The sequence below is a fragment of the Falco biarmicus genome, chromosome 9, assembly GCF_023638135.1.
Source record: "Falco biarmicus isolate bFalBia1 chromosome 9, bFalBia1.pri, whole genome shotgun sequence".
NCBI classification, from domain to species: domain Eukaryota; kingdom Metazoa; phylum Chordata; class Aves; order Falconiformes; family Falconidae; genus Falco; species Falco biarmicus.
The window spans coordinates 19,954,430-19,979,422 of NC_079296.1; the positions used below are offsets into that span (position 1 = coordinate 19,954,430).

Below are 24,993 nucleotides of genomic sequence, written 5' to 3' on the forward strand. Positions count from 1 at the left end.
CTGGCATTATACTTTTTTCAGAGCTGTTGAGGGATTTGTTTAGCCCAACAGGATTTGTATTGATTTCGTTTTCACTTTTTTTTTGTGAGCTTTATTCTTGTTTTGTTGTTGTATTGATTCTGAGAGCTTTAGCCATTTGAGTTATTACAAGTTTTTCTATATTTATGCTGTAATTCTACTACAATAATCAAGACCTTAGACCTTCACAGCTATTAAAAACCGAACAGCTCCCCAAAAAACAAATAAACCCCCTCCCAAAAACTGAACTTGCAGCTGGTTTCCTGGAATCTGAAGTATCTCTGAAAAAGGCTTGCCATATTTCTTTTCTCAGATTTTTTTTAGGTGACTTAGGGGCATTAATTTATATTATTAATTGATAGTTATTGGATGCTATTGCTCATTCCACTTAACTGAAATGTGTATGTAGAATGCTGGTATAAGCCAATAAGTTATATTTCATGTCATATCTGAGTATTTAATCTATATGGACCAAACAACTATACAAATATGAGACCATTTCAATAGAGATGTGAGAATTTTTGTAAATAAAAGCAAATATAAGTGGATAAACCTAAAAATTAAAAGTAGGATTTTCCTGGTTGATTAACCAATACACTTAACATAAGCAAGCTCCCTTAAGTGAATAAAATGATCAGGATAAACTCAGCCATCCTAGCAAATCCCAAATTTATATCTGTTTCCAGCAATTAAACCCAGAAATAGTACTGCTTTACCTGTCTGCAGGCACTCTGATACGCAACTGTATCATTTTGCAGTGTGCCCTGGAATTGATCAAAACCCAAAAGCAGTTGCCTAACCTTAAGAGTCAGACAGTCTCATAGAAATCAGAGGGACCCAGTTGTTTAGAATTAAGAACATCCTAAGAGGATCTGTCTCTCTTAGGGAAGAGAGAAAAAAAAACCCACCTTATAAGGTTATCAGCTCCAACAGCACTGGTTATTAAGAATAATTTCAACCTCTTGGAATTATCCTAGTTAACCCAGTGGATCAGAATACTCTTTGATACCAGTGCTGCAGATCAAACCTTGCCAGACTTCAAACTGCAGCTGTGTCCCAAGGGGAGAAACTCTCCATCACAGGCAGAATTTGGTCAGCTTCCAAGAGTGATTTATTCCTTCCTTCTTAATAAAACATCTCTTGCGGTTATATGTGTGACAGACACTCTCTGGGGCTTGGAGAGCTCTGGGTGTATAAAAACTAGTGCTGAGCAATTATCCATCCCACCAGCCAGGTAGGAAGCAGATTGAAAATTATTTCCACACACAATTGGATGTGACGAGATGATGACCACAGAGTGGACTGAGGCTGAGCAGAGTGAATGTTTTTACACTGTCCTACTGTAAGCACCTGAATCATAAAGTCAGTTCCTACTGTGGCGTTGGGAACTGCTGTACCAGTTACAGATCTTACATGCTTGAATGAATATAGTTCCTTATTCAGTGGAAATTCTTCACCAGTTCTCTAGAATGGGGACTTTTCATTTAGATTACGGTTTTATCTTTGCTGTCAAGTGCTGAAGGTAGCACTCGGTATTTTGTGGGTTGTGGGAGAGGAAGAAAAGACGTCTTCTCATGTGATCAGAAGACAAGCGCTAAGTAATGGCCTGGCTTACCACCAATGGAGGCATCTACAGCTCAGTAGATTTGGAAACCATTCCGGACTATCATGCAGGATATCATATCATCAGCAATCGTATCATTGCTGGAGCTGAGCTATTTCAGAGGGCTTGTTACAGAATTGCATTGTCAAAGTATAAAGTAAATAGCCACAGCTCCTGTTAAGTATTCCTTGATGTTAACAGCAGTCTTTCTTTCAAATAAGATCACATCACTACCTTAAAAATAGGAGAGTGTTCATTCAAAAAAATAGTACATAACGCTAGTAATACAGGAACTCAGCTGTATATGTTCCGGACTATGTACTGCCCATTCATGGGCAACAAAGAGGAAACTAAAGATGGATAGCTATTGAACTTGAGGATAAAACACAAAACCACCACTTTTAAATGAATAAACTTTTTATCTTAATGAAAAGTAAAGGCAGATACAAACTGTGGTTTAATCAGAAAAAATAGAAGCAAACCTGATAAAGCCTGTGTAAAATGGTTTTAAAGTACTCAAAGACTAGCTTCTATGACACTCTGTATCATATGCCACATGTTATTCACTTGTCTGAAGACTTTTTTTGTGATAGATTCTGGAAAAGAAAAGGAATTGAATTACAGAAAATTAAATCTAATGAGTTCAGTGTGTTCTTTACAGAGAAGTTTCTAAACATTGAGCTGTATTTTATGTTTCTGAAGTTTGACAAGCATGATAAAATTAACAGATAAAGTATAAGTAAGTTACACTCCTCCAACAGAAACTTGAAACTTATCATAAAAGTAATACAAATTTCCCATGACTGTTATTCTGCTATTGATGCTAGTGGCAGCTGCATCTTCATACAGCTTGATCAGGGACTCTGAAAGGAACCTTTAAAACCCCTGTATTTCAAAAAATGGGACTTCAAAATACTTTTTCTCTTTGTATTGTTACACAGACTGACAATCAAGAAATTCGAAGTGAGGATTGACATTTAGAAAAAAACACACTTTAATAAGTTTTTGTAAGGAATTTGTGAGTAGAGAAAATAAAATATTACATAAAAGGATGTTATCATCATTCTGTTTCTCCATATTCCTACTTTCTGTTTAACTGACAGCTGGAGGTAAAGATTAATTTAGCTCCTAAATGCATAATCTTTTGCAGCTTTTAAGAAACTAATGATTAGTACTAGTCCCCCAAATAGGTATTTGTTGTGCTAAAAATCTTCATCTTTAAATTCATTTCTATGCTTCGCTTTTCTGTGAGAAATGGTACTCCTGGACAATTGGATATAACAGGCACAAACATAAGAATTGGAGTGCACCTGCAATGCAAGGTTGTTTGGCTGTGTACATAGTATGAAACGCTGCTTATCTAAAACCACTGCTAATCATCTTAAATTACACTTTTAAAGCTAAAATTCTCAAACACTTAAAACACATAACAAAAATGGCATACCATTTGCAGAATTTCAATTTCTGTTCGAAGAGTCTCACAGATACTTTCCCAATCATCATCTTTGTAATTTTCCAATTCTTTCTTAAGCCTGTGTCCAAAACAAAATACATTTTTGAGTCAGAGAACCACTGCTTGGGTAACTATTTTTTTGCAGCTTCTGTCCCAATTTTCAGTTTGACTTATGTGAGAAAACCCTCATCGATCTATCTGCATGATCAGGATTTTAGTTCTGTAATTGGCAGTCCAATACGTGGCTCTCCCACCATACGGCTGGATTTCATTCAGCACTGGCAGTTGTGACGGCAATATGAGGGACTTCAGAAAATGGGTTTTTACAAAGTATAACTTGAATAAGTACTTAGACAAATTTCTGGACTATGTCATTTTCATAAATCATGAAAGATTTATGGCCTCATTAGTCATCATTTTCTTATTTAAACATGGGAATTTGAATGTTGATACTTGGGAAGTACCATTTGTTACTGTTCTGACTTTCCCTGGGTATCTATGTGTAGCCACCGGTGGAGACAGAATGTTGGAGTAGATGGGTCCTCTGCCTGGCCCTGTGCAGCCACTTCTGTGCTGTCATTGCTCCATGCCCTGCACATACTCCACTGTTGTTGCTGCTGTTCTCTCCCCGCTGCTCCTATTATTCCTCAGTGCTTACAGACTGTTTCCCAATAGTCTTAGCCAGGAATTCTCCAAATTTACTACAATTAGGACTAATTTTAATATAGTGATTTTTGCATTCAAAAAAGCATTAGTTCTGCTAAAAGGACACACCTAAACTTTGCACATCAGTGACTGTAGTACTTTAATATTTGGTAGGCCAAGAGTTATCTATGCCAGAGCTTTTAGTAGTCTGGTGAATACAAGGTGATGAGATTATACTGAGTCTTTCCATGGCTGTCGTAAGAAAAGCATAATGAGAAAGCTGAAGTTGCTTGCCCTTAATACATTTTCAGCAAACAATGTGAATATTCTGAGACATATAGACAGACTGAAAAAAAGGAAGAAAAGTAGATATTCTGCTTCTAATTAAACAGCAAAACTTATGCATCAAAGCAGGACCTTGTTTCTTCTGAAGTTAAGAGAAGGTAGCAACCATTCTCTTTTATATACTGTAATAGGGAATAAATTATTTAACCATATTATACAGACAGTGCACTCTTTAGCTGTCCTACTACATTGGAGTTTGTTTTCAAGACAAGAAAATGGCTTTATTAAAAGGTATAGCTTCATATGAGAGGAGCAGCTTAGTCACCATGTGGCATTAGAATAGCAGCATAAGGCTGGACTGTAAGTTAATTTTGCTGTTCCTGAGGAGAATATAAGTATCTCACCATCAATATGGAAACAGTATGGGATCTGTGTGTTTGTATTACAAAGGAGTAAATGCCTCTTCTTTCAGAAATATTCTTCCTGCATTCAAAATACATACAAGTGTTCAAACAAAAGAAAATTTTGAACTACACTTAAAGAAACAATATATTCACTGTACTGTAGTACATTGCCAGTTTACAGACCATTTTCACTGAGAGAAGTTCATGTCAAGGTCTAAGATCAGTTTCTGATCTTGATTAAATTGACATCATTGCCTTGCCTCCTCATCTTTTTACGCTCTGTGTTCTCTGCTAGCGTGATATTACAACCCTAATTTGTTTAAGACAAACAAAAGCTCTCCTTTGCTTAAATTACTTTAGGAAAAGACATATTCCGTTAATCTCAGAGAAAGTGCTCTCTCATTGTCTTCCACATTGTAAAATTGATGCATAGTCTGTTTGCTAGTTGTCAGCTAAGAATGATACCAGTCCATGTTAGGTGTGCATTAAGGATAGAACAACTAGAAGATAAGCAGTAGGAGTTGCTTATCTGTGTCTTGGGATTGTGAATTAATTACTATGGATGATGTGCTTTGAATCCGTAATGTTTTGCATATGGATTTTAAAATATTATTTAAAATATTTTTTAAAACTTTTAAATGTGGTGACAGTACAACTTCTTACTTAGCATGGGTTAGTGGTGATAAAAGACATTCATTCAAATGTGATGTTTAAATTTTACATTAATCAATTGATTCTGCTTTCAGATCTTCCTTCCTATTTGGAAGCTAGATAATTACAGTATGTGCCAGGAATATCATACTCGCAAAACAAGAGCTGTCTGTTAGGTTACAGTCTACACAATTAATGCATTGGAGACGCCTGAGTTACTGAATAAATGATGAAGTTTTACCAGAAGGAATGTGAGACAATGGAACTATTAAAAAAAAATGCTTAACCTGGAAGCAGACTTAGTTTTTTCATTTTACATTTAAGATAAGCAGGATATTCATATTCATCTTTCCACTATCAGATTGAATGTGCAAACCAATTATTAATGAAACTATATTGTCTAGATGGAGGGCAGGTTTTCTGTCACCTTTGGAAATGGGAAGAGATGTACCTTTTGTCAGAACAAGGATTAACATGACAACTATACCCTTCTTAAAACTATGATAAAAAGCAAATCTGTTAAAAAGAAAATATCTGAAAAACCACATTAGCATTTGGCCTTGCATATCCTTTTTTTTTTTTTTTTGGTTTTGTTTTATTTTTAACATTTTGGTCTCCTTGATGACCATAAAATTCATCTTTTTAAAAAGTTATTGCACTGGATTAGCAGTGTATTGGTGAGTTACAGCATCACAGGTAATGGGCTCTAATGAACAGCTGGAGTTGAAATGCCATTATTTGTGAAAGGAGGTTTGACTATTCCTTTGAAAAATGTTCAAATAGTGATGGCAAAACCTAACCTTAAATCAAGTAGGTGGGACAACAGCATCAGGATTGTTTTGGATGCTGGCTTGCCCAAGGCTGAGCTCTGCTGTCAGTAGTCCATTTTCCATTACTCTTGAATGCCAGAAGTGATAAAGAAATGAAGGAGGGGGAGGTCACTGAAGATCATTGATTTTGCAGCTTCAAAATGAGCACAGCTATTAAATATCATTGGCGTTTGTGGCTGATACACACTCTTCTTGAATTTCAGCTGCATATGCAGAAGCAAGTAGGAAAAATAATGGTGAAATCAATACATGCTGGTATTATGAATTGAACTATGATGAAAATAATGTTATTGCCTAACAGGTTTCTTCAAAAAAATAATCCACAGATTCAGGTTACTGGATCAAGACTTCAGCAGCCCAAACTTGCTACTGAATATCCAAGAATAATTTTATGTAAAGATGTCCCAAAGAAAAAATAGTTGGAGTAGAAGGCAGGGTGAATACGTGATTTTAGAGCCTTTTTTTCCTAGGTGGGAATGAAAAACCCTACCTGGTTATTGCTGGAGTTGCAGAAGCAGCAGACTGTCTCTTGGTTATGTTTTGCTGAGACAAGTAAAATATTTTTTTTGTATTTTTCTTCTTGTCGTTGCCTTGTTTATGACCACCATTTGATTTTTTTAACCATAAATACAAAGGAAAACATTAGAGTGTATTATAAAATGGAATTGCTTTACACTGATATACAAAGCATAGAATTTATGGTACAAAATTATGTTCCCTGAGAAGTTATATATAAACGAGAGTATCTATGTCAATTTTCCTGAATTTTTAGCATAAATATCAGGAAAAATATTTATCAAGGTTTGAAGACTTTATTGAGACTGAAGAAAAGTATAGAAGACTTTGGTTAATTGTCTCAAGCCAAGGAAGAGCTAATGCACTGAGCCATTCAGTCTCAGTTCAGTACTGGGACTAAATTAATGTGTATGTTTCTATAGTGAGAGCAAGATTTTGCTGGGTATCTACAATTTGCTGACACCACAAAACCAAATACTATTGATACAGCTGAAGAAGTCAATAAATTTCAGACTATTATCAATTGATAGAGGATGGGAGAAAATGAATCCTAAATGAAATTCAGTATCCCAAAATATAAATTCAAGCACTTGAGCTGAACAGTTAAATTATAATAGTATGTGCTTGATGGAGCAGAAATAGAATAAAAATTAAGAAAGTGATTTAGTAGTAATAATAAATGCTTGCAAGATGAAAGCAAACAAAGGTACTAGGCTACATAACAATGGGAATTAAATGTAAATTAAAATAAATAGAAATACCTTAGGTAAAACAAAAAAAAATTCAGCTTTTACTGCTCTGGATCAAATGCTGATTGTAAAATATATAATTATCATTGATTAAATCTTACATTTTGTAAATGCTATCAGGTAATTATTTATAGAATTAGCTACAGATCTTTAAAAGCCTGGGTTGGTTTTTTTGTTTGCTTGGGTTTTTTTTTGAATTTATATTCCCCAAATACATAAAATATCACAAGAAATCTTTCAGGAATGTATTATTATAGATGAATAAACATGGAAAGGTTAAGGCACACTGAATTAAACTGCACATTTAGGATGAGATTTGCTTTTATGCAGATAGCAAACCAAAGTTATAATGACTTCTTTCCATAGAACTGTAAGAACAAGTTACATGGGAAAATAAATATTAAACATAGAGGCATCAGAGACATCAAAACCGAAATATGTTTCTAGAGGTCAATAAGATTCCTATTGAAAGGCAGGGAAAATAAATATGGGTCAATGATTCTTCTAGTTCAAATATTTTCATTTTTCTACTGTGCATGGAAAATTAGATCTCAATTTGGATATATTAATAAGGCTACCCTGTTGCTGAAATTAGCATCTCTATTCTGTACTGCTTTGTTTCATGTATACTGTATAACTTCTCAGAGGTAAGAAGGATTTAGAATTATCCTTGTTTCCTTCTGCAGTGTGGACTCTCTATTCTCTGCTCGTGTTCCAGGTTGAATGCATGTTCCTTGAAAAGTAGGTCAGAGATTTGTACACAGTATTCTTACGCTCTCCTGGTTTTCGTTGGAAATACCTCTTGGTTTTACCTCTTCCACAGCTATATTTACTTTTGATGTTTATAGTTGTCTTTGATTACATAGTATGCTCAGGCCTCTCTTTTCCTTTGCTTCCAGGTACCTATTATTGGAATCCTTAGTTTTGTACAAGTACGTGAACTTGCATAGTTGTATTCCTCCACTTTTTTAGCAACTCCACTCTAAAAAGTCTAGAGTTTTTCAATTGTTTTATACTATTGTCTTGATTTCTATTCTACAGTTGTTATTTAAAACACTAAGCAAGGCTGGCTGTGACTGTAGTTACCTTCTTCAAGCCCCAAAATTTCTTTTTTCAGACCTATTGCTGTTACTATTGGTCATCTCCTTACTTAAAATTTTTAATATGTCTTCTCCAGGTTTACCAGTAGTTTCCCATGCAGGATAACATAGAATACTTGACTAATGTATAGATAAATGGCATCTGCATTTTCTTGTCTCACCAATCGGTTGTCTTATCAAAGGAAGATATCATTAGTCAGATTTGATCTACTTTTTGTAAATCCATACTGCAATTTATAATGGAAACCTATTTTAACGTAATTCAAACTGTAATAGTTCCCCTAGGCACTGCTATTAAAAAGAAAAGCTTAAAAAATCGATGAGGAGATTGTCATTAAAAACCTCATTTTGAACCACATATATTAGTCCAGAGATTGCTATTTCCTGATTATAAAATTTAACATAAAATTAAATTGCAAATATATATTATTTTTTTTAAACCACCAGAACCATGCATGTTTCCTGTATGATTTGTATGAAAGAAAGCATTGCTTTTTCCTTCCTAATTTTGGTAACAGTTTCTTTTTCTGTCTTATAAGGTACAAGAAGAAATACTGTACTTTTAGGAATCAGGCAAGTAATCAAAGCCTTGAACTATTTAAAAAGTAAGCTGACTTCATGTATTCCCCTTCTGCTACTTTTTTTCTGAAGTAGAACAGAAATCCAGGTTTCAAAGAAAAGTTTTATCCTTAGTCTACCTTTAAAACAGTGTGAAAAATACCAATTGGAGGTAAAAAGTGTCTGGTAGTAGTCTAAATAAACTTTAATTAAAATTATTTCTAGGTTGCTTTACTTAGGGCAACATATAAATTTAAAATTAAAATGTGAAAGAAGATAATTAATATAGTAAGTAATTACAATGAATAGAATAGTGAAATGATTTAGCTAAGAATTTACTGGTATCAGTTAGTTTCTGCCTGACTCCTGTATTGTTCCACTTATGTGATGCAACTTGCTACCTGCCAGGGAAATGTGACTCAAGACGGCTGATGCCAGAGTTCTTTCCTGCTGTTTTGTGTTTGGGGGTGGCACTGGCAGAACAGCTGTTTAAAAATTAAAATTTTCTGAAAAATTCCCTCTTTTCTTTATTTCTTTGAATTATTCACCTGTATAGTGAGACAGTTTCCAGGGTGCCTACTTTGAGTAAGAGGGTACCGTGTCTTATCCATAACTATATCTGTGTTTAACATTCAAATTTTGGTTAGCTTTTTCCTGTATTTGATGTATATTAGAACAAGCCTGTAACTGCAGTACCAACAGCTGGTTAGAATTACTTGTATGTGCTTCTTGTGACCTTTTGTAATTCTTTGATGGATTTGGGAGAAATTTTATGAAACTGCAGACATGGTATAGGGCATTTTTCTCAGATCAAAGATGAATTGCTATAATTTGAATTAGCTGGCTACACTCTTCAGCTGAAATGCAATTTACTTTAAGATATATACCTAATTGTAATGAAGATTCTTGCCTTGCCAGCTACTTTTGATATTGATTTTTAAGCTGGGACAAGGTATGTGATACAATAGCAGACATACAGGGTGACCTGGGAGCTACATATATCAGGTTATTGATGCTGACTGTCTCTCACATTTGTTTTAAGGAAGCATTGAAAACATTGGTACTTTTGCCATCTAAATGAGTCTTGTGGTTTCCTGCTCTGTAAAAAAAGAAAAAAAAATTGTGCTTATTTCATAGGGAAAAAAACTTATTTTTGATTCACATTCCTTGTGTCAAAATATTCTTCTTTTTACTGAAAATCATATTTAATATCTATGAAAACTAAAATACTATTCTTGCAATAGATTCTGTAGAGGGAAAAAGGCTTATCTTGTTAGGCTAAAAAGGGTTGTTTTTCAGTCAGTTCAATCATATTGATTTTAACATGACCAAAACGGACTCATATTAAGATATATGCTAGTATATGTAATATTGTATTAATCGGCTCTTTGGCTGTAAAAGATCCTTTGCAAGTGTCAAAGGTGTATCTAGACTGCCAGGAGGTCTTCCTGGTTCACCTCAGGTGCCTGCTACTTCAGTTTTTCTCACTGACACTACATGAATTCTTCTCTATTCTCCAATTCCATTCAGAAGGCATCTGCAGGAGCGGACAGGGTAGTTTTTCTGGAGAAGATCTTTGAGTGAAGTATTGGCAAGCCCTGCGTAAGCAGCCGTGGTCCCTCAAATCCTTCTGTGGCACATCACAGGGCATGCAACACACATGGTAGGTATTTTCATTTTGAACCAGCACTCTGCTGCATTGGACATAACTCCTTTCAGTATGTCATGGATTTTGGATGGAAAATACGTGTAGATACACAACGTTATATCTTAACATCACAGAGACACTACAAAGGGACCAGAGCAGATAAGATGTCCGCAAATGCTAGGCAGTGTGGAGATGACTGGTTTGTTGCAGATAATGCTGCCTCTGAGCAGTGTACGAACAAGCCAATGCATATGTATTGATCTATGGGCTGTGCAACCCACAATGTTAGTTTGTTCATTGGATAATTCAGACTGGAGAGATGTCAGGAGGTCATCTAGCCCAGTGTCCTTCTCAAAGCAGGGTCAGCTACAAGGTCAGACAAGGTTACTTGGGGCTTTATCCAGTGAAGTCTGAAAACTTCTGAGGATGAAAACTCTTCAGCCTCTCTGGGCAACCTTTTTATTGGCTATACTATCCTTACAATACACATATTTTCCTTAAATCTATTCTAAACCCCTCTTGTTTCAACTTCTGCTTTTTGCCTTTTGTTCACCCGCTGTACAGCATTGTGCAGATCCTGGCTCCATCTTCTTGATGACATCCTTGTAGGTACTGGAGGGTAATCAGGTACCTCAACAGGGACTATTTATGTACTGCACTATTAAAAGCATATACTACTTTAAATTCCCTTTCATTCTCTTAATTCAGTAGTCCCAACCAAGAAGTGATGTGCAGGATTTGTTTTAAAAAAAATTGATAGAGTTGTATGAGCCTGAGAAGGTTTGGTATAATTCTAAACAGCACAGCGCTATGACATACAGAAGTAGACAAACAAGGATCACCTGCTTGGCTCTACTGAAAAGCAGAACCTATTAGTGCTAACATGGAAGTACAATGACATAGCTATGCTGCTCCTGGCATTTGAGTTAACTTAATCAGGGCTGTCTCTCTCTATAAAGCATTGATGTTTTCTGATCAAAAGCAAGTGCAACATAAAAGTACGATTTAGGCAAAGCTATCCTAAATTTTGTTCAGTATCTGAAATTAAAAAATATTTCAATGTAAAGAAAATTTCTTCAATATATTATTACACCTCAAAGAGCACTTGCTTTTTTGATAGTATTAATGGCAGTAGGAGCACTTTATATTTGGCACTACATGTAATTATCAAATAATGTAAGCTTATCCTGACCATAAAATGAGGTATTTTATGAAATAAAAAAACCACCTCATCATCCTTCCTGCTTTGATTGTAAATGCCACTAGCTGTTTCTTTTAGTTAATAGAATTTAATATGTTTTATCCGCTGTTGTGTTTTACACCCAGATAAAACCAAAATATCGTTTCACAGGACTGTGAGTTAATTTCACTACGCAGAAAATCAGACATACATGGATTTGAATGATTTGCCTAGGATCTCATAGCAATCAGTGGCAGAGCTGAGGATTTAAAGTAATATGGTGTTGGCTACTTCTTTACCTTATAGACGGGAAACCTGTTATAGAAAACTAATTACACCAATTTGGATATTAAGTGGCATCATGGCAGTAAACTATTCCAAGGGAAGCATGATATTTAGAAGGAAGTTGACAACCTCATGTATCACAAAACCTAATATATAACAATGGAATGAATAATGTAAAAGAGTGAATTATAACATGCTGTCTTAACGAATTGCTGCTGCTGTTATTATTATTTACACTGTCTTCTAGGTATATGTTGAATGCAAAGTTTTTGCTACTGTATGCACAATTGTGAGCTAATTAATTTTAATGCTGAGGGAATTTTGGCCATGTCTCAACGCTATGTAAGAGGTTGAAAAGAGTTAGTAATAGGGCTGATAGATCATTTTCTTTCAAAAACCTATATTCAGCAAAAAATGGGCCATTACCAAACTGTATTTCAGGAAAATGATCAGGGTTCTCTGCAAAATTTTATTTTTCCATTGGAAGTTTTCAGAAAAAAAATACTGTATTTATTTATTTTTGTCAAAACCATAGAAATATATAGGGGAAAAAAATGTGATGGTAACAAAAGTCGTGTTCCCCCTAACAATTTCTATTACAGAATATTTTGGACCGGCTTTTCTAGGAGGAGTTCCTTTGCATTGCCTATTAAATATTTTTAGTTATCTATGGACATTTTCATCTGGAACACTATAAAACAGGAAAAAGTTGGTTAATTCTGTGATATGGGGTTTTCTGGATTGGAAGATTTTCAGTTGAAAACATTACATTATTTTCTGCATAGTGAAAACATAAATGTCACACTTAAGCAAACTGAGAAGAGAAGACTCATTACCACTCAGTTCCTGGGAAGCAATATTTACTATTAAGAGAAACTGTGCCAATTCTTCTGTCTTGGTTAAATCTTCAAAATTCTGTTCTACATTAACTTAATTAGAAGGCAAACTAGAACTGATGGTAGAGTTCATAGAGAAAATGAATCTACATTCCGTAGCTTCAACACAAAGCCCACCTGACCCAAGGAGGTTATTGTGGCTGATCCATTCCATTGCAGTTGGTCTCTGGGGAGGGCTGTACAGCCAGTCAGCAGCAGTACGTATAGCACTGGGTAGTTCATCAGTACTTTGTGTGTCACCACTGTTTTTACAAAAACTTAAGAACTGGCCTTCCACCCAAGGACCAGTCTTTTGCTCTTCCTCCAAGTTTGATTGATTTCCTTGCAAACACTTTCAGTTTTTAGTTTGTTGGAGTATGCATGTAAGGGTGAAAAGCTGTAAATAAACAACAGGAATTTGTGTTCTGTAATAAAACCAGATGATTTCATTTGGTTTTCGAAAATTCTCTTGATTTCAATGAAATATTGTACAGGAAAGGTAAAACAGTCATTGCTACCAAAACTGGTCTGCAGTTTCAAGCCTAAAATTAAATATAGGAACTTATTAATCTGAGTCTTACCTTAAACATTCAGGATCAGCCTGAGGTTTTCCAGTGACATGAACTTTTTCTGCTTCTAAATCTTTTGTCATTCTTTCAGCCTCCCTGATTACTTTCTCTAGGTCTAAACATAAAACAACAATTGCGTTATACATTAACCATCCATATTCAAAACTTCCTACATTTTCTAAATTTAACTTTTTTCATATTTCTTTGTGAAACTGTTTGTAGGGTAAAGGCATCTAAATAAAGAACATGATTAATTTTATTATTGTATTTGGTATGCATATTACAATCTTCCAGAAAATTTTGTTCCTTTTCCCAATTTATGCCCATATTTACAGCCTGTCTTTCTTAGCTCTTCTTCAGTGACATGTTATTTACACATTTGTAAATAAGTTACTAAACCACTTCTAGATTACATTTTTTAATCCACATTTAAAAATCTTCCCTATTGCTTGTGATCACCTTTGACACAGAACCTTTCTTGGTTCCCTCTGTGTCTTTTTAGTTTTTTCTTTTATAGGGTTTCCTGTGTATTTGACACATTTTTCCCAGCTTGCTTTGTAGACTTTTTTTATACACAAACTTTCCTACCTGAGCACACAAATGTCAGTAAAGAAATGATGATACTTCAATTTAAAACTCAGAATTTACAACTACTGCCTAGACCAAATCTGCCTTTATCAGTCCAAGCCATGTTGCTTGTTAAACATTTGAATTTTAGTGACTTTCTTTAATTATAGGTTAATGGTTTTTAAACAATATTTATGTTAAATTCACTTTGAAACACCAGATTCTCCATTTAAGTATATGATTTACCAGCAAAAGCAAAAATTTCTTTTTCTTATTTATAGCTTATGATTCAGCCAATGTGTAGACCTCAGTACCACTGGCATTTAAAATAAATCTTATTGAAATCCATAATATTTGTTATAAACATGTTTAAACATTATGCATTACGTAATGTAAAAATATATTAAAATCTTGTTTTGATGATATCTTTCTTGAGAAAAATAAGTTGACAGAGAAGATTTTTTCAGAAGCATTTGTCAAGCCACAAATAATTATCATAACAAGTGATTTTCAGGCGTACCTCTGAGTTCGCTTTGGAGAGTAAATAAATTCTGCTTTAATTCATTCTTCTGCAGCTGGAGTGCATTTAACTGAACGTTTTCATGTTCCATTGACTCCATTTCTACAAAAAATGTATTTTTAAATTAAAATGCATTGCAGTTTTAGTCTTCCTGATATAATCTTAAATATTCTTAACTACTTCTAGCAATCTTCAGCTAGTCAGAAAGAACCTTAAATATAAACCTAAATTCAATTCAAATCAGTGATATAAAAAACCCCAACAACGCAGTTCACAGGTAGTTATGTCATATAATGTATTCATAACTATGAAAGGAAATGGTTTTTTACTATTATTAAGATGTTTGACATATTTTGTTGACTGGGGATGAAAAAGACTGTTTTGCTTTAGAGTTACTTCGGCTATAAAGGAAGATGACTTATGAATAGGTGGTGAAGAGACTCATCTCAGCAGACATCTCTCAGCATGACTGAAAAAAACCCCTCTTTGAGTTTAGCATTATGTACATTTGAACCTGACCATTGACAGCATCTGGAATTAATTGTGATTGTATCTCTAACAACTGGAGGTCCTTACATAATTTCTTTGTTATGAGTTACTTAAACTTTTCTTTTTAGTGTTGTCAGTGTGTTCAGGGCTGTAGCAGACAGAAAGACAGGCAAGTTGTACCCCCAGAAAGGTGCAATTTAAAAGGATGGAATCAAGACAGCAACTGAACCTAGAGAAGAATGTTAGCTACCTTTCATGTCCTACTGATCATTTGACTGATCAGATCTGACTGAATACGTAAAAATTAATCATTAAAAGTAACAGGTGTCACCAAATAAAGACTTCTTTTCAGTTGTAGATCAGAATCAGAGCCACAGGAAATACAGAAAGAAGGCACCACCAAGTATGATCTCAAATAGATAGTCATATTTCAGTAACTTTACATCAGATATTGGGAATTCAAATGCCTGTGCACTTGGTGAATTATAGAATCATGAGACTGGAAAGGACTTTGAGGGGTCATCTAATTGCATCCAGCCTTTTGAAGGCAGGATCATCTGTACCTCTGTCATTTCTGACAGAAGCTTGTTTAACTTATTTTTAAAGACCTTTGGCAATGGAGACTCCTAATTTCTTCGGTAATGGAATCTCATATGGCAGAGCGTTTCAGTTGTTCACTGCTTTTAGAATTCTAAACAGCCAGTGAGTCTCTCCCTTACTGTAGTTTACACTAGTTACTTTTTATTCAGTTCAATATAGGTATGAAGAATACATTGATTTCATTTTTACAGAATCCTTTAACAATTTGAAGACTGATGTCCATCTTCCATCAGTCTTTTCCTTCATAGATTAAATAGTCCAAATTCTTTCATTTTTTTACTGCTTATATTGTCCACATCTCTGATCACTCTCACTGGTCCCATGTGGATTCTTTCCAGCTGATCCACATTTTTTCCTGAAGTGTAACACCCAAAGCTAGATGCACAGTACTCCAGCTAAGAGCTTAACTGCCCCAAATAGAGTAAAGGATCATTTTGCATGTCTTAGAGGCCAGAATTATGTTTATGTCTCAGTATAGTGTTGGCTTTCTGATGTCATTGTCTCATGTTCAGCTTGTGATCCATGGTGACTCCTATCTCCTTGCTTTTAGTTTGACTGTTCTGAGAAATCTCGTATTTTGTGTCTTAACTCAAAGATAAAGTTATACTGTGGCAGTAAAAGACCAGTCCTGCAAGACATTTGTACATATCATTCTTTGGAAGCTAAGTAAATTTACATAGTTCAACCACAGGTGATTATACTCGGTGCCAACCTAATGTAGTATGCGGTGTGTAACAGTGCACCTCTGTGCCAACTAACGTTAGACGTTGGGAGACACTTCTGCAGGGCTGCTTCTTCCCCTCATGGTACTCATAGTCAGAAAGGACTGAAGGGGATAGGGAACAGAAGAGGCTTTAACTATTGTTGTGTGACATGGTTTGACAGATCACACTTCCAGTTTACTGCTAAGAGGAAGTTCCAGACAGCAAGGGAATGGAATTAGAATTATTGTGTTGCCCAGTTATGTTTTACTGATACATATTTATTCTCTGGTAATTCAAGATAAATGGTTTAATATAAGATTTACCATTTTTCAACAGAGTTGCCTCATTCTCTAAATCATTTATTTCAGTCTTGACTTTTTTCTTAATCAGAAGGTCTCTATTACTTGTTAGTCCATATTCATTGTTAAACTCTGTTAATTCCCTAGTAAAATTCTCTTCCTCTTCAGTCATTTTTCTCTTTGCATCTGTCTGACAAAAGAAAAGGGAAAACTGAATGTTCAGGTGAAAAAAAATCTTTGTTAAGCCAAGCAGACTGAAATACAATGTTGTTTATCCTTAAACTTGTGGTATAAATGTAGTATATTTACTTTTCCTGACTTAGTAGAATATGAAAATGGTGTACAGGTCTATAATTTTATCTGTTGTTTGAACTTTCCTTCTTCTGAAAAAGTGAAGGATATATTCTTAATAAAAAAATGTTTTAAAAATCACTACGTTATATTACAGACTTGTGCCAGCAGTTTTTCAGTTCAACTCTGTATTGAAATTAGCAGAAAGTTCTGTTTAAAGTCAGTAGCACAGTATGGGCACTCTTTTTTTAAATTGTTATTAAAGGAAATAAAGGTGGTGTTTACACCTCTGCAGAATGCAGACTAACTTTAACTCCCTCAGTAATTACCAAGAAAGCTATAGTTGATAGGAAGTCACTGTTTCATTTCCTGGAAAAAATATTCTAAAGAGAAAGGCATTATTAAGTTCCTTTTAAAAAATCTTAACTGATTGCTAAATTAAATAAAATGAAATGACCCTTATACACAGGAAGAAAGAAATTATAACCTTTACATCAAGCTTGACTGGTTACAATTAAAAGAAACTTCACACTTCACAGGATATTTAGCTTTTATAGCTAAATGATTTTTCTATGATATTTATTTTTCCCTTTTTTCTTTGTATACTTAAGATTGGGAATACTTTGGAAGCTGAAGAAATATTTAATTAAAAGAATATCTGTCTAAAGATTTAGGGTTAATACAGGTTATTCATGCTGAATCTTTAAAATTTAGCTCTGTTAATTTAAGGCATAAATACCTATGCAGAGAAGACCACTCATCTGTGGCACTTCTTGATGTCTAGAGATCCAAGGATCCACAATGAGGTAAGAGGAAGGCAATATTCAGGTTAGCACAAGAGAGGACTGAAAAGCTTGCCTGTGTATGTTGCAAGTAGCTACCTTTTAAGAAGTGGCTAGGTGTGTCTAGCATCAATGAGATCGTGTGGTATGTCAGGGATCCTAAAATGTGGTGTTGGTCTCCCTGAGTTTTAACTTTGATACTTCTCAATATGCTTTGTGGATGAGCGAGTCCAATTTAAGGTCAGACTTTGTTCGTTTTCTTTGATAAAGGAAATAATGTGTCAGAATTGGAGTTCAGTCATACAACAGCACATGTTAGAAAATGAAGTCAAGAATGTTAAATCAGCTTTCCAGATAAACTGCAGCATACATTATCTTAGATCACGGGCTTAAGTTAAAAGTGAAAATTTATCTACATTTACATTAAGTATGCTAGAATAAATAAATACAAATATTTTCCAGTTTTAAAACATTACTTCCACATTCAAATTTTAAAGCTGACTGCTCTCATACAGTAGACAAACATTGTCTGAATACCATAGCTGGAAACATACAAAGATTTTAAGAAGAGTGCTCTTTTGCTTAGTAAGTTCAGCTTTCTGTTTTTCTAAGCTGTCTTCACGTTTCCTCAGAATTTCTAAGTAGAATTGTTTTTCAGACAGTTGCTGAACCTGCCAAGAGGAAAAAAAAAAAAAAAAAAAAAGAAGATTGTAGAGTAAGGTAATTGTTTTATTGTTTCATATACTTTGATATTGTACATAAGGGTCTTGGTCCAGTAAAAACACAGCTGGCATAGCTGCTGGACTAGTAAAAGTGCAGCAGCTCTTTTTTCCTTGAATAATCTTCCAATATACTACTAAGTTTTGAAAAGCATCCTTTATTGAAAAGCCACATTTAATGCTAGCCCATCTGTCTAAAATGACATTTTAAAGTCAGCTCAGTTTAGGAGACATATTTCCAGGTTAAACCCAGGAAAAATATTGATTACATGGGATCTTGTACCCAACATAATACAGTGTCCTCGATCTAATTGTGTAAATCTCATCACATACCAAATCAGAAAATAATATCAGAGGGACAGAGGTGCAACATCATTGTTTTGACTGAGTGGCTGTACACATCATCAACTCTGCAATGCTAATATTGCATATGTGAAAGATATTTTTCTGAGCAATTTCTGGAATTCTTAGCCATGGAAGTGTAATGGAAATTGGTTAAAGGCAGTTTGACCATAACCCCTGCCACCCCCCAGCCCCAAAATTCTATTTTGCATACAGCTTTATTGTTAGTTTTATTAATTTAAAACAGTAGCTTATCTGATAGAAGGGTATGCTGTTTAACCATTGCATTTTCAAAATTTGCTGAAGCGTTCTTCTCAATTTTCCAGCACATCTGCTGTATCGCTGTCTAACCTAAGTTAAGATATATGGTGGGATAAACTGTAACAGCAGATGAATAGGGAAGAGCTAAGCGCTGAAGAGTCTTAAAGGATGAGAATCATTCATCTGATGAAATGGAGAAAAGGAGGTTAAGAGAATGACTCAGACTGTAATGCTCAGAACAATGAGTAGGGAAAGTAAAGTTAGCAGAATTGCCCACAGACTGTAAAGGCACAGGGTAAGTATTGGGAATTTTTTGAATAAATTTTGGGAATAAATTGAATAATCAGGCTGATGCATGACTGTTTGTGTGTGCAGAAGCAGAAAAGACCAAGTAAGAGTGATATTACAGAGGTAAAAATGAAAAGTTTGTAAAATGAAATAATACAGATGATTTCGGAGAGGGTGCAGATGAAGTGCATCTGTTCAAAAAAGGAGGAGGATAGTGGAATCAAATGACCTAAGACTAGAATGTGAGAGTCAGAAAGGAAAGGACCAGATTTTTTCCTTATCTCTGGTATGTCCGGCATGCTAAGCGTCCAGGAAGTGCTTGCCTCAGAAATATTTTATTTTTACATATTAATTCAGAGAGAGAAGATGGTTTTACATTGCTGTATTACACTACTGAACAAAACTTAATCTATGCATTTGCAACAGGTTTTTTTGAAGAAATCACTGAGCCATGAAAAGCAAAATGCTACAATTCGGGTTCTAATTACATGCTACCTGATTTTACAGGACAGAGTAAAAAAGTAACGTTTCCTAGGAATCTTTGATTGACCACAGGCAGCCTCTGTGAAATAGATGTCAAAACACTTTTGAACTCAGTCTCATCTGCTTGGTCAGGCGTAAGCTGCTCTGCGTGCATGTGCTTGGATATGTAATACTTACACAAAAGTGCAGTTGTTTGGTGTGGGATGCATGAACAGCATGAGCTGACAGCATTGTTTAGTATTATTTGAATTACATAAACTATTGTAGACATATGTAAACTTAATTCCTGTACTGAAAAACAGATCACTTGAAATACTTTCAACAGCTATATAACCTTTAAACCTAAATACAGTCTGACTGAAATGCATTTTCCCATTCCACTTGTTTTCTGTATCATTTTCTATCTATAAATGAATCAAAGTCACACTAAGCAAGCAAGTAAAATATATTTTTTGTGAACATCAGTGAGTATATTGTTAATCCTGATGGGTAAAGCACATAAGATTTAATTAGGAATAGTTCTTCAGCTCTTCCCATTAGTCATTTACAGTAATGGCTCTACGCTTGGGACCTTCTGTACCTACCACATAAACCCTGATTATAAATCACAATGCATCAATAACAAATAAGTATTATAAACATAAAATTGTGATGTTCATAAATAAATTTATGAGCAAGCCTACAAAGGACATTACCTAACAAGCAACATCCAGATATAATCTGCGTTGGTTAAATAAGTTGCTATTTTAAAGCACTTTGGGGCTTTGAGATTGAGAATAACTGCTTGTGTGATTAGAGTCTCAATCTGCAACCAGTAATTATTTGTAAAAGAGTTCTCTTTTATACTGACCCCCTTGCAGTAATGTTGATATTTACTATACGTATTACATAGTCTTTTACAAAAGGCAGAAAAGTCTGGTTTTGGAAGGATGAAAATCATGCCCCAAACATTTATTTTCAGAACTAGTTAAGGCAATCCTCTAAAGGTTCTTGAAGATGTTTATTTAAGCGATAGGATACAACAGTTCCTACTTCAAAGGAGGCTCCATATGCTTTCCTGTTGTGCACAAACATTCTGCCAGCACAGACACTTAAGAGCACAAGGGATGATATTTAGACTTTATTTTCAGGCATAAGCAAATGGTTTTTTAAATCATTGGTAACCACAAGTATTAATGGTGAAAAGCTCTGCAAAATTGGAAGCTTAATCTGAAAAGACATCTGCAGTTTGGTTAAATGGAAAACGTAATAAAATCTTAAAAACACTAAATAGATTTGGAAACTTTTCTCTGTCTTCAGCATCCCTAGAAAAACTCCTAGGCCTTACGAGCGCTAACTGTGAGCCCAGGCTCACAGGGGGATCTTCAGCATACCACTCCAGATCCTGTGAAGTAAACACAGGGAATGTTTCTGTGTGTTTTCCGTGAAAGGCCTGTAGTGAAGGGCAGTGGGCAACAGAGGGATGGCTTCCCAGCCTCCAAAGGGAAGGCTGACAAGCGCCAGGGCTGTTAGGAGAAATTCTCCCATGGCTCCTGGACAGCGGGCCTGCCTGTGGCCCATGCCTGGGGCTGCGTCCTGGGCTCGGACCGCCCTGGCACCATGGTGGGCTCCCTGCCAAGCGCTGCCTGCAGGACAGGGGTGACTTCCACATGCACTTGTGCCATCACCAGTGTTTCCAGACCTTGGAAGCATTATCTGAGGTGATACCCCTGAGGTGAGCGAGCCCCTGAACACAGCCAGAGGCCAGCCTGAAAGGTGAGCTCTGTGAGAGGGGAAAGACCTTGACAGATCTTTTTTTCACCACAGAAACACACGGTCTACGTTTTCTCAGTGACGTGTTATTCAGTAGGTAAAGCAAACTCCTTGAAAATGTTAATGAATGTACCTGAAAGAATAGGTCACGTGTTTATAAACAATATATTTCATTATTATGTGTACTATAAACGTGCCTGCTTACCTTGGTTTCTAATTTCATTTTTGCAGTGCTCAGCTCTTCTTTTATTTGGTTAATTTTTTCATAACTCTTATTTATGTTGAATTTAACTGCAACACAACAAAAATCTGTAAGAAAACACTCTGGGTTTGTAAAAGTTACATTCTTATAAACCCATGCCATTGGCAAGAAGCAGCCAGCCTGGCTGATGCCAAGCTTTCACCAACAAAGGTCCCCTCATGACAGAACCATGGGGCCACCCTGCCCTTGCCCCAGGACATGGAGGGGCCATGAAGTGTGGTCAGTGCTGACCCCGGCCCCACAGAATGGCGGCCATCAGGCAGACCTTGCTGGATGAGGTGCCTTTTCTCCCTCGCCTGCTTCTCTGTGAGCTCTATTTGCTGGAACAAAGCATCCAGGTTCATTTCTTGTCTTCTCGTGGAATCTGTGGGCTCTCTGGGCCTTGCTGCCTTTGCAGGGGGTTGGTTGGTTGAAGCCAGGATGCCCTGGAGGAAGGTGAGGCTGGGCCCAGCCACAGCCCCATCCCTCAGGGCTCGGCACACTTGGCTCTGCCCTCTGGCCTCTGCCTCCCTGGGGTCAGGAAATAAACCCCAAACCACAGAGGGAAGCAACCCCAGAAGATGGGATGCGGCAGAGGAGGAAGAGGATGGGTGAGACATGTGGGCTGCAGAGGGTAGGGGGGTGAGGGTGAACTTGGGCAGAGGGAAACATGAATGACTGGCCCGGGGAGCCCACACGGGAAACACAGGAGATGGGAACTTGTGCTCATCTGTGAAATGCTGGTTCCGACATGGAGTCTGCAGAGTTTGGATCAAACAGCTATGGCTTTATTCCTCTAGGACCACACACTTTATACTGGTTTTGTGCTGCTCAGAAGCTGCTTTTTCTACTCCTTTTTTTTTAATGGCATGAACACCATCCTTTTAAAATATTATATCTGCTCAGATTTATTTGTCTTTTGAAGATCGATATCTAACCTTAGATGCTAAGGAAGTAGGCTAAAATCTGCTCTCATGCAGAAGAAGATGGTAAGCATGACTACATCAAACTTAAGTAGCGCTGATCAGACCCAACTCAGCTGCGTTTCACCACTAATGTAAAATGACAGTGTTTCCGTTCCAGTTGGTCCCAGTAAGCAAAGATCATAAGACAGCCCATTGTACACTCTTCTGGAGCATACTTGTGTACGAATTTACTGTGCTCTGAGCTTCTGCAACTTTCTAGTTTGCACATTACTGGATGGTATGCCTAGGAATGTAAATACCCAGTTAAAAATGTAATTCGTATTCCAGGGTTTGTTCCTACATCTTGAAAATTATTAACTACATTTCCTGCAGGGAATACCTGTGTGAAGTTGGCCTGTTTGCTTTAGGGCAGAAAAAGCCTGGAGGAGTGGAACCTTATAGCCTTCCAGCCTTTTTAACACTGGAAAAGATTAGGATTATTGACAGTCCTGTCTTGTTAGAGTTTTCCTCAGAAGAGGTCTGTCTTAGAATAGATAGGCAGCAGCAAAGTTCAGAAATTAGATAGAGAAAATCTTTGTAAAATGCAAAACAATATATATGAGAGTACAAATGTCTAATTAGTGAAAAAGCCATTCTAAGTTCTAAGAATGAGTCTGAGAATTCTGGAAAAATATTTTGTTATAACATTTACTGCTTAAAAGGCACCATGTTACAGCTTATAGTGTGCTATAAAATAGTGCTTTTTAAAGAAAAGACATTGCTCTATTTAAGAAAGAAAATGTGGGATCTGATGAAATTTAAAAACCTGAACCTAGCACATTATGTTGCAGGAAATGTAAATTTTTATTTTTTTTTAATAGAACAAATTGCAACTAAAGGAGAAGAGTTCACAAAAGTGAATTTAAAAAGTGTTTCAGAAATGAAGCTTTCTAACCAAAGGCCAAAGGAAAAGCAGATGAGTCAAATGGGAACATTTGGTGATTGAGACAGTGATTTGTTACACAGGTCTGATGAGTGAAAAAGTAATTTAAAAAAATTCTAGAAAATTAACTGCTCTATCAGTGGATCAAGGAGAAAATAAATGAAAAGCTTTCTTTGAAGTTTTTGAGACTTGACTGCTTTTGTGTTTCAAACTAGAAAGCTTCTGTAGGCTGGGATAGTGTTCAGTGTCACTTATTAAAGAAATGACTGTGTTTTGTGGAGGGTGCTTCAGTGCCTCTAATTATGGCAAAGGAACTGCTCTCCCTAGAAAGAAGAGTCTGGCTCCAACTGTACTTTCTCACTGTCTGAGAATGACCATTCAGAGTGATTAACAATTCTGGAGAAGATTCCTTCAGAGACTGAAAAAATTCAAAGCAGTACAAGTATTTGACATTAAAACTTCATAGCTTTTGACTCCTGCAGCTATTTGCCATGTGCTTGCTTTTTACATGGTAAATAACTCACAATAACAACTCAGGATTGTATAAAGGGACCGTGCATATGAAACACATACAAGTGCTTTCAGAATCGGGATCAAGGCCATTACTTCAAAGGCATGCAGTTGCCTGGCTCCCATGAAATGGATGAGATGGTGTGAACCTAAATGTTTCAGAATAAGAGTAAAATGTGAACTGCCTTTGTTTGACTCCAACTTTTGCAAAGTATAAGATCTTTGTAAATCACTAGCTGTTAGAAAGGTGACTTTAATTTTATTCTGTCAGTCATATCAGTACATCCTAATCTTAATCTATATCTGTATCTTAATCACTGTGCTGTAATCAGGTCATGTCTTTCTAGTGTACTTCAAAATTAGTAATTGGCCTTTGTAATCAGGCTGCTGTGCTAATAGTAAAGTTTCTTCTACAAGTTTTTTCTCTAGTTTGTGTAGGAAGAAGAAAAGAAAAATTTTGTTTGTAATTTCAAGTCACTATAAAAATATTTATTATTGTAATTTATTTCTAAATCATATATGCTCAGATTGTTTCAAAAATTGTTTATCTGAAAGCCAAAAATGAAAGAAGAAAAGGTAAAGAAGTGGCAGGGTAAAAAATAGAGGATGTTATACAGTCTTCACCCTGAATATATATATATTAGAAGCTAGAAATTAGAGGATTGTAGTTGCTTTGTCCTTAAGCACTGTTAATGTTAATTTTTCCATATGCAAGCTATACTGCTTACTTTCGAAAAGCTGTATTTATAGCAAACCTTCTCAACCTACATTGCTTTGGTCTTTCTTTGCTCTTGGTGTGCTTTATATTTACCATCTATTTTTGCACTAACATTTTTCTGCCTTATATGAAGGAATAAAGCCGTGCGCGTGTGTGTGTGTGCGGGCACATGTGCACCCAGTAATTATTTGGTGTAAGTAAGCATAAAAA

General features: G+C 35.8%; 1 protein-coding gene across 1 annotated transcript; it reads right to left on the bottom strand.

Annotated features, from left to right (window-relative positions):
* Positions 1-2,184: 2,184 nt before the first annotated feature.
* CCDC172 (coiled-coil domain containing 172) lies at positions 2,185-22,072 on the bottom strand. Its single transcript, XM_056350750.1, has 8 exons — positions 21,994-22,072; positions 21,672-21,757; positions 18,176-18,292; positions 16,573-16,738; positions 14,457-14,558; positions 13,382-13,484; positions 3,066-3,153; positions 2,185-2,217 (listed from the first exon to the last, which is right to left on the bottom strand). The coding sequence occupies exons 1-8, from the start codon at positions 22,070-22,072 to the stop codon at positions 2,185-2,187; spliced, it is 774 nt and encodes a 257-aa protein (XP_056206725.1).
* Positions 22,073-24,993: the final 2,921 nt, after the last annotated feature.